The sequence below is a fragment of the Mauremys mutica genome, unplaced genomic scaffold (genome assembly GCF_020497125.1).
Source record: "Mauremys mutica isolate MM-2020 ecotype Southern unplaced genomic scaffold, ASM2049712v1 Super-Scaffold_339, whole genome shotgun sequence".
In the NCBI taxonomy this organism is placed as follows: Eukaryota; Metazoa; Chordata; order Testudines; family Geoemydidae; genus Mauremys; species Mauremys mutica.
The window spans coordinates 27,066-37,107 of NW_025423358.1; the positions used below are offsets into that span (position 1 = coordinate 27,066).

At 65.7% G+C, this 10,042-nt stretch overlaps 1 protein-coding gene across 1 annotated transcript; it reads left to right on the forward strand.

Moving 5' to 3' along the window:
- Positions 1 to 20: 20 nt before the first annotated feature.
- PRR19 (proline rich 19) lies at positions 21 to 9,292 on the forward strand. Its single transcript, XM_045001648.1, has 4 exons — positions 21 to 157; positions 3,792 to 4,685; positions 5,788 to 5,945; positions 7,876 to 9,292. Exons 2-4 carry the CDS (start codon positions 3,806 to 3,808, stop codon positions 8,917 to 8,919), a joined length of 2,082 nt encoding a protein of 693 aa, XP_044857583.1. The 5' UTR covers positions 21 to 157; positions 3,792 to 3,805; the 3' UTR covers positions 8,920 to 9,292.
- The last annotated feature ends 750 nt before the right edge of the window (positions 9,293 to 10,042 follow it).

The following is a 10,042-nucleotide window of genomic DNA, read 5'->3' on the forward strand; positions in this document are numbered from 1 at the left end:
GCGGCGCGAGGCGAGTAGAGAGCAGAGGGAAAGAAACAGCCCCGCCCCTAGGAGAGAAGGGCGGGGCATTCCCGCCCCGAGGGGCCGGTCAGCCACGCCCACTCCGCGAGGGGCGGGGGAAGCCCTGCTCGGGCAGTTGGAGGAGGGGGGCATGGAGGTGGGAGGGGTCTCTGGGGGGGATTGAGGGGAAGGGGTCTGGGGGAGGGGTCTCTAGGGGGATTGCAGGGAGGGGTCTCAGTGGATTGAGGGGAGTGGGATGGGGAGGGGTCTCTAGGGGGATTGAAGGGAGGGGTCTCTGGGGCATTGAGGGGAGTGGGATGGGGAGGGGTCTCTAGGGGGATTGAAGGGAGGGGTCTATAGGGTGGGACTGAGGGAAGGGGTCTGGGGGAGGGGTTTTTAAGGTGGTATTGAGGGGAGAGGGTCAGATGGGGTGGGGTCTCTGGATTGAGGGGAGGGGTCTCTAGGGATTGAAAGGAGGGGGAGGGGTCTCTGGAGCATTGAAGGGAGTGGGATGGGGCGGGGTCTCTAGGGGGATTGAAGGGAGGGGGAGGGGTCTATAGGGTGGGATTGAGGGGAGGGGTCTCTGGGGCATTGAAGGGAGTGGGATGGGGCGGGGTCTCTAGGGGGATTGAAGGGAGGGGGAGGGGTCTATAGGGTGGGATTGAGGGGAGGGGTCTCTGGGGCATTGAGGGGAGTGGGATGGGGTGGGGTCTCTATGTGGATTGAAGGGAGGGGTCTCTCAGTGGGACTGAGGGAAGGGGTCTGGGGGAGGGGTTTTTAAGGTGGTATTGAGGGGAGAGGGTCAGATGGGGTGGGGTCTCTGGATTGAGGGGAGGGGTCTCTAGGGATTGAAGGGAGGGGGAGGGGTCTCTGGAGCATTAAAGGGAGTGGGATGGGGCGGGGTATATATGGGGATTGAAGGGAGGGGAGGGGTCTATAAGGTGGGATTGAGGGGAGGGGTCTCTGGGGCATTGAAGGGAGTGGGATGGGGCGGGGTCTCTAGCGGGATTGAAGGGAGGGGTCTATAGGGTGGGATTGAGGGGAGGGGTCTCTGGGGCATTGAGGGGAGTGGGATGGGGTGGGGTCTCTAGGGGGATTGAAGGGAGGGGTCTATAGGGTGGGATTGAGGGGAAGGGGTCTGGGGGAGGGGTTTTTAAAGTATTGAGGGGAGAGGGTCAGATGGGGTGGGGTCTCTAGGGATTGAAGGGAGGGGGAGGGGTCTCTGAGGCATAGAGGGGAGTGGGATGGGGCGGGGTCTCTAGGGGGATTGAAGGGAGGGGTCTATAGGGTGGGATTGAGGGGAGGGGTCTCTGGGGCATTGAGGGGAGTGGGATGGGGCGGAGTCTCTAGGGGGATTGAAGGGAGGGGTCTATAGGGTGGGATTGAGGGGAGGGGTCTCTGGGGCATTGAAGGGAGTGGGATGGGGCGGGGTCTCTAGGGGGATTGAAGGGAGGGGTCTATAGGGTGGGATTGAGGGGAGGGGTCTCTGGGGCATTGAAGGGAGTGGGATGGGGCGGGGTCTCTAGGGGGATTGAAGGGAGGGGGAGGGGTCTCTGGAGCATTGAAGGGAGTGGGATGGGGCGGGGTCTCTAGGGGGATTGAAGGGAGGGGTCTATAGGGTGGGATTGAGGGGAGGGGTCTCTGGGTCATTGAAGGGAGTGGGATGGGCGGGGTCTCTAGGGGGATTGAAGGGAGGGGGAGGGGTCTATAGGGTGGGATTGAGGGGAGGGGTCTCTGGGGCATTGAGGGGAGTGGGATGGGGTGGGGTCTCTAGGGGGATTGAAGGGAGGGGTCTCTCAGTGGGACTGAGGGAAGGGGTCTGGGGGAGGGGTTTTTAAGGTGGTATTGAGGGGAGAGGGTCAGATGGGGTGGGGTCTCTGGATTGAGGGGAGGGGTCTCTAGGGATTGAAGGGAGGGGGAGGGGTCTCTGGAGCATTGAAGGGAGTGGGATGGGGCGGGGTCTCTAGGGGGATTGAAGGGAGGGGGAGGGGTCTATAAGGTGGGATTGAGGGGAGGGGTCTCTGGGGCATTGAAGGGAGTGGGATGGGGCGGGGTCTCTAGCGGGATTGAAGGGAGGGGTCTATAGGGTGGGATTGAGGGGAGGGGTCTCTGGGCATTGAGGGGAGTGGGATGGGGTGGGGTCTCTAGGGGGATTGAAGGGAGGGGTCTATAGGGTGGGATTGAGGGGAAGGGGTCTGGGGGAGGGGTTTTTAAAGTATTGAGGGGAGAGGGTCAGATGGGGTGGGGTCTCTAGGGATTGAAGGGAGGGGGAGGGGTCTCTGAGGCATAGAGGGGAGTGGGATGGGGCGGGGTCTCTAGGGGGATTGAAGGGAGGGGTCTATAGGGTGGGATTGAGGGGAGGGGTCTCTGGGGCATTGAGGGGAGTGGGATGGGGCGGAGTCTCTAGGGGGATTGAAGGGAGGGGTCTATAGGGTGGGATTGAGGGGAGGGGTCTCTGGGGCATTGAAGGGAGTGGGATGGGGCGGGGTCTCTAGGGGGATTGAAGGGAGGGGTCTATAGGGTGGGATTGAGGGGAGGGGTCTCTGGGGCATTGAAGGGAGTGGGATGGGGCGGGGTCTCTAGGGGGATTGAAGGGAGGGGGAGGGGTCTCTGGAGCATTGAAGGGAGTGGGATGGGGCGGGGTCTCTAGGGGGATTGAAGGGAGGGGTCTATAGGGTGGGATTGAGGGGAGGGGTCTCTGGGGCATTGAAGGGAGTGGGATGGGGTGGGGTCTCTAGGGGGATTGAAGGGAGGGGGAGGGGTCTATAGGGTGGGATTGAGGGGAGGGGTCTCTGGGGCATTGAAGGAAGTGGGATGGGGCGGGGTCTCTAGGGGGATTGAAGGGATGCGCCCCCCCCCCCCGCTATACAAACTTCACGGCTCAGCTGTGCCACAACAGCTGTTTTTCTGCCTATAAAAGCCGGGGCTGGCGTTAGGGGGCAGTTGTCCTGGGCCCCACACCACAGGGGGCCCTGCTTTGGCTTCAGCCCCAGGAAGTGGGACTCGGTGCCCCGGGCTCCAGTCCCATGTGGCAGGATTTTGGCTTTCTGCCCTGGGCCCCAGCGAGTCTAATGCTGGCCGTGCTTGGTGGACCCCTGAGGGCCCCGGACCCCTGGTTGGGAACCACTGACATAGGGGATCTGGGCACAGACCCCCACCCCCGAAAGGCCCATGGATTCAGTTCAGAGAAGTGGGGAGGGAGCTCACTGACCCCCCACTCCCTCCTGCCCCTTCCCCCCCCCCTTTACCCGCAGCTCCCTCCACACACTGTGAGAACCGAGTTGCTGGGGTCTCTGCACAAGCTCCTGCCGGGCTAGGGCCTGTCACTCTTGGGCGAAGGCCTCCTTTCGTTCACACCTCCCCAGGGGTGCTACCTGCCCCCTCCCCAGCAGAGAGGCTGGGGGCTGAACGGGCCATGGGGCCTGCCCCCCTGCCTCAGCCCTCGGGGGTTTCCCCGCAGGGTGATATGAGGACAGACCCAGCAGCCTGGGGGCCGTGCCCGTCCAGCTATGCTAAAGCCAGGGACGCAGTTAAAGAGAAGACCTGGGGGCTGGGAGGGAACAGATGACGGCTGGAGCCATGAACAAGCGCGTGTCCTCGGAGTGCCTTGTGCGGTGTGTTTGTACAGAGCCTGGCGCGGGGGACGCCCTTTGCATTCCCCCAAACAGCCACTCGAGGCCACTGTGGCTCCATTCCCTGGTAGCTGCATGGTGTTGGGGCAGCAGGCGGGGCAGAGCTGGGGCGGCTGGCGGGGGGCACTGGAAGCTGTTTGACTTTGCTCCTTGCGGCAGGAGCAGCAGCCGGCATGAATCCCTGCAGCAGAAGAAGGGCAGGCGATGATCCCGGCCTCGCCCCCTCTGCCCCCCAGCTGACAGCATCGCAGCCGGGACACCACCGTGCCGGGCAGAGACCCGCCCGAGTCAAGCGCCGCAGAACCAAACGGGAGCGCAACTCTGCCAAGTTCGGCAGGAACGCTGCGGGCGGGCCTGGCTGCAGGATGCTTCAGAGGATGCCAGCCCCGGGCTGGAGCTCGCACTGTGCCGGCCACGCCAAGTCCACCCCTCTACCAGCCATCCAAAGGGTCTCCGGCTCCAGGCCAGTCATCATAACCCAGCACAGGCTCAGCCAGCATCTGGGCATGTTTAACAGGGAGGTGAAATCAGCCGACATCGAGAGGCTGCTGGATCCCCGAAGCGAGCGAGAGACGGAGACCGAGACCAGTGCTGCGATCCCTGGCGCAATCAGCCAGGCTTGGGACGCCTGCGCCCCTGCCCAGACATGCGCTCCAGACAGACAGCATGGGACCAGCACGCCTGCACCCCACGCAGCGGGCCAAGGGCCCCAGCCTACAGCCGCGCCCGCTGCCAGGGAGCTGGGCCCAACTCACTCTGAAACCGCAGCGGTGGAGACAGGCGAGTCCCAGGCTGAGCTCCCAGCTCCCCTGGACGAGAAGGAGAACGTCCCCCCGAGTGGGGCTGAGCCAGGCGGTGCCACCGCTGCCATGAGGGAGCTGGCCCAGGAACTCCAAACCCATCTCGACCTGACGTCGACGTTCCCAGGGCGCAACCTGATCAGCGAAAGGCGCCAGACAATACTCAGCACCCTGCTGGACCGGCACCAAACCCTGCCCGATCTCTCTGCCCTAATGGTGCATAACAAGCCGTGCGGTGGCTCTGCCCAGGGAGGTAAGGGCCTGTGGCCAAGGGCGGGGCGGGGGTCAGCACAGTCATGGCATCACTACAGCTGTCATAAGCTAGGCAGGGACAGGCCTGCTTAGTCCTTGGAGGGGAGACTTCCGATTGTCCCAGGGAGCGGGGTGTGGGGTTCACTGGGGGCGCTCTCCCCGGGCAGTCAGTGCTGACCCCAATCCCCCGCTGCGGCGCGAGGGGCCTGTGCTGCAGGGAGCGGGGTGGGGGGTTCAATAGGGGGCGCTCTCCCCGGGCTGTCAGTGCTGACCCCAATCCCCCGCTGCGGTGCGAGGGGCCTGTGCTGCAGGGAGCGGGGTGTGGGGTTCACTGGGGGCGCTCTCCCCGGGCTGTCAGTGCTGACCCCAATCCCCCACTGGGGTGCGAAGGGCCTGTGCTGCAGAGAGCGGGGTGGGGGGTTCACTGGGGGCGCTCTCCCCGGGCTGTCAGTGCTGACCCCAATCCCCCCCTGCGGCGCGAGGGGCCTGTGCTGCAGGGAGCGGGGTGGGGGGTTCACTGGGGGCGCTCTCCCCGGGCAGTCAGTGCCGGCCCCGCTGGGGCACTAAGTCTTTCAGGTGCACAGCCCAGCCCCGGCACTTTAATTCAAGTTCCCTGGGGTCTGTCCCCCAGAGTTGGGGCACTAGCCCTGCTGCCCTGGCTTCCATTTGGCCTCCTCATCTCCCCATGGCAGTTTCTCTAGTTTGCATCCCAGGTCCCCCCGAGAGGCGGGTGCAGCGACTCTGCGGTTCGGGGCTGGGGGGGCCGATTGGTGCATTTCCCCCCAGAGGCGGGTGCAGCGACTCTGCGGTTCGGGGCTGGGGGGGCCGATTGGTGCATTTCCCCCCAGAGGCGGGTGCAGCGACTCTGCGGTTCGGGGCTGGGGGGGCCGATTGGTGCATTTCCCCCCAGAGGCGGGTGCAGCGACTCTGCGGTTCGGGGCTGGGGGGGCCGATTGGTGCATTTCCCCCCAGAGGCGGGTGCAGCGACTCTGCGGTTCGGGGCTGGAGGAGGGGAGGCAGATTCGTATTCTGAAGAGGCGTCCGGCCCACGCTGCGTTTGATTCCTGCGTTTGCCCAGCCTCCTCGTTTTCTGCTGCCCTTAGCTCTCAGGAGCCCAGGTGCCAGGGGGCAGGAGCTGCTGTGGGATACGGGATCGAGTGGCAGCGGGAACTCTGAACAGGGCATTTCGGGGAAGAGGAGAAGGGGACAGGACGTGCAGGCCTTCAGGTGCGCCAGCCCTACGCACACGGTCATTAAAACGGTGAGTGCCCTGTGGTCCCTGGAAAGCCCCCTGCCCCAGAACCTAGTGGCTGGAGGGCCATAAAGGCACCTTCCTCCATCAGTGGGGCAGCCAGCCCCAAACCCTCCTACCTGCGGGGTTGATAGCTCAGTGGTTTGAGCACTGGCCCGCTAAACCCAGAGTTGTGAGTTCAGCCCTTGAGGGGGCCACTTAGGGATTGGGGCAAAATCAGTCCTTGGCCCTGCTAGTGAAGGGGGCCGGACTCGATGACCTTTCGGGGTCTCTTCCAGCTCTAGGAGACAGGAATAGCTCCGTATATTTATTTATTTAATCCACAGGCCTGTCACTAGGCCTGCCTGGCCCATTTCCAGTGCGGCTCCGGGGGACAGGGAGAGGACTCAGTGACTTTCCAAGGTGTGTGTGGGGGGTGTCTTTGCCTGACTGACTCACGTGCATGGCACCATGCGTGCGGCACTGGTGAGGGACAGAGATCGGCTAGGAAAGATGAGAGCGAAGGTCCTCTGCCCATGGGGAGCTGGAGACGTCTGGTCAGGCAGAGCTGGCTTTGCCTCGCAGGGATGTGTGGGCCGTGACTCGGGAGCCCCGGGGCTGGGCTGCAGTCACTATAGACTCACTAAGCCAGTCCCGTTGCAGAGCACCCCAGTGCGGAGCACCCAAGTCCTGCCCCACATGCCCCATTGGAGCCAGGCACACCGGAGCACACTGCCCGCACAAGGGGCAGAGTCAGCAGATGGTCCCTGCCACCCCCAGCATTTGCCCTGTTGGCTGGCGTCCCGTCCTCCTCCTGCTGGACAAGCTGTGACGAACAAAATGCACCAGGTGTCACGGAGTCCCCGGGCGCTGCTCTGGAGCTGCTCCCCACCAAGCCAGGCAGGACTCTGGGGAGCCTCCTCTCCCTCAGAGCAGCCTGTCTGCAGGGCAAGAAGCTCCCCCGGCTTCATCTCCTGGGTCTCTCCTTGGAGCATTCAGCATCCTCTGCCCCTCCGTGCGCTTCCCCCAGCGAGTCCGCCCAGGCGGGGTCCTGGGGAAGCCACAGGGTCCTGCCCCCCCACTTCGCAGTCAGACGTGACTCTCAGCCAGCCAGTGACACAGAGGTTTATTCGATGACAGGAACAGGGGCTAACACAGAGCTTGTAGGTACCGCGAGCCGGACCCCTCGCCCGGGTCCATTCTGGGGGCCAGTGAGCCAGACCCCCACGTCTGCCCTCACTCCTCGTCCCCAGCCAGCTCCAGACTGACCCCCCCTCCAGCCCCCCCTCCTCTGCTCAGCCCCTTTCCCAGGCCAGGAGGTCACCTGACCTCTGTCTCCCACACCTTCAGTTGGCACCTTTGCAGAGGAGGGGCCCAGGCCATCAGTTGCTAGGAGACAGTGTCAGGCATTTAGGTGCACTGGCCCCTTCCTCTGCAGCAATCACACCCCCTTATCACACCACCTGGATACTTAAGAACTGCAGAGGCAGGGCCGGCTCCAGACCCCAGCGTGACAAGCACGCGCATGGGGCGGCATTTGCCGGCAGGGGCGGCAGATTGGGCCGGCGGACCTGCCGCAGTCATGCCTGCGGGAGGTCCACCGGAGCCCCGGGACGACCGGACCTGCCGCAGGCATGACTGCGGACGGTTCGCTGGTCGTGCGGCTCGACTGGACCTCCCGCATGACTGCGGCAGCTCAAGCAGAGCCGCCGGACCTGCGAACCGTCCGCAGCTGCGGGAGGTCCAGCCGAGCCGCGCGACTAGCGGACCCTCACCAGTCAAGCCAGCGGGAGGTCCGCTGCTCCGGGGCGTCTCCCGCGCATGACTGCTTGGGGCGGCCGAATATGTAGAGCCGGCCCTGTACAGAGGGGACACTGAGTCGCCAACCCCGTATTCAGAGGGAACATTCAGAACATTCCCAGCTCGTCACACAAGCCAGCCCCCTTCTCGTTCCATGCAGGGGGAGAGGAGAGCAACCCGAAGGCAGGACCTGGAATCCCTTGGCGCACGTGAGCCATTTGGCCAGCACAGCCTGCACCCCACAGCGGCTCCGTCTGACCACGCACTCTTGTCCGGCTCTGCCCTACACACAGGCACCATAGCCACCTTCGCCCCGGAAGCGCCAGGCCCCCTGCCCAGAGCCGCTCAGTGCTGCGGGAGATCCTGGGAAGACATCTGGGCGCCCAGGACCGGGCTAGAGAGAGCCAGCGTGGCCGTTAGGCCGGCCCAAAAGGAGCATGGCTCTGAGGGACACGGTCAGGGGCACTGGATGCCATTCGCAGCTGGGGATTCGGGGCGGAGCTCGGGTCTGGCCAGCAGGAGCCCTGCGCGGTGCCCCTTGGCGGAGCGCCCCCAGTACCCCTGTGCCCACTGGCTGAGCCCAGACCTGTGGCAGGTGCTGCAGACCCAGACCCAGAGCAAGCGGCCCCCACCGGAGCTACACGCGTCCCAGAGCAGAGCGAGAGCCGGCCCGGAGACGCAGCCCTCCTTCGATGTGCTGAGAAGCATCTGGAGCCCCAACCAGCCCAGCCAGGCAGCAGAGGTCCTGGCCCCCCGGGCGCTGGCGTGGCCTCGGCTGGGGCACAGGGCTGTCTCCTGGGAGCTGTGCTCAGAGCCAGCGCCCCTCCCGCAGGCCTGCTCGCAGCACAGGCAGGGGCCTGGCCTGGAACCGCTCCTGCCCCCCGGCGAGGCTCGGCAGCCCGGGCTGCTGTCGGTGCTGGGCAGGCACGGAGACCACGGCCAGAAGCCGGCATCCGTGGAGCCCGTGCGAGCCCCCACCTTCTACCAGCCATGGGACTCCAGAGCCAGGGGGGGAGGCTGCCCCCATGCTGGGGGGTGGGGGAGCAGGTTCCCCCTGGGGGGGGCCCAGCAGCTGCCCATGTCCTTCTTCCCCCCCTCGGAGGCGCTGGAGCGCGGCCGCTCGCCGCCGCCCACGCTGCACGGCTACCGGCTGGAGGAGGGCAGCCCGGAGGCCTGGGTCTTCCCCCGCATGAAGCTGTACTGACGGGGGGGTGAAGGGCTTTGGGATCCTGGCACCCCCGGCTGGATTGGGGCGCTCGCTGCTCCCTCCGGCCCCTCGGAGCCCCGTGCGGCGTCCGTCACAGCCCCGCTCTGTCCCCTGGGGTCCCTCAGGCCACCTCCCACAGGGCCCCCCGAGCCGAGCCCATGTTCAGAGGCTCCTCAATAAAGCCAGTTGTCAATGACGGCGCCGTGGGGGTTTCCTTGGAGTCCCCCACGCCCGGCTGGGGGGCAGGTTCCACTTCCCCCGCTCGCCAGCCCCGTTCCCAGGCGCCCACTTGGGATTAGCACGGGGGGGGGGGGATTAGCCTGAGGGCCACATTGGGTTCCCGAGATTGTATGGAGGGCCGGTCAGGGGAGGCTGTGCCCCCGCAAACATCCAGGCGTGGCCCGGCTCCCACCCCCTAGCCGACCCCCCTGCTTCTCACCCCTGACTGCCCCCCCGAGACTCCTACCCCATCCAACCCCCCCGTTCCTGTCCCCTGACGGCCCCCCCAAGACCCCTACCCCATCCACCCCTCCCTGTCCCCTGACAGCCCCCCGCTGCCCCATCCAACCCCTCCTCTCATTCCTGACGGCCCCCCCAAGACCCCTACCCCATCCACCCCTCCCTGTCCCCTGACAGCCCCCCCAAGACCCCTACCCCATCCACCCCTCCCTGTCCCCTGACGGCTCCCAGACCCCCGCCCCTGACAGCCCCCCGCTGCCCCATCCAACCCCTCCTCTCATTCCTGACTGCCCCCCCGGGACCCCTGCCCCATCCAACCCCCCTTCTCCCTGTCCCCTGACTGCCCCGCCGAGACTCCTGCCCCATCCAACCCCCCCGTTCCTGTCCCCTGACGGCCCCCCCAAGACCCCTACCCCATCCACCCCTCCCTTTCACCTGACAGCCCCCCGCTGCCCCATCCAACCCCTCCTCTCATTCCTGACTGCTCCCCCGGGACCCCTGCCCCATCCAACCCCCCTTCTCCCTGTCCCCTGACTGCCCCGCCGAGACTCCTGCCCCATCCAACCCCCCCGTTCCTGTCCCCTGACGGCCCCCCCAAGACCCCTACCCCATCCACCCCTCCCTGTCCCCTGACTGCCTCCCGCCACCCCATCCAACCCCC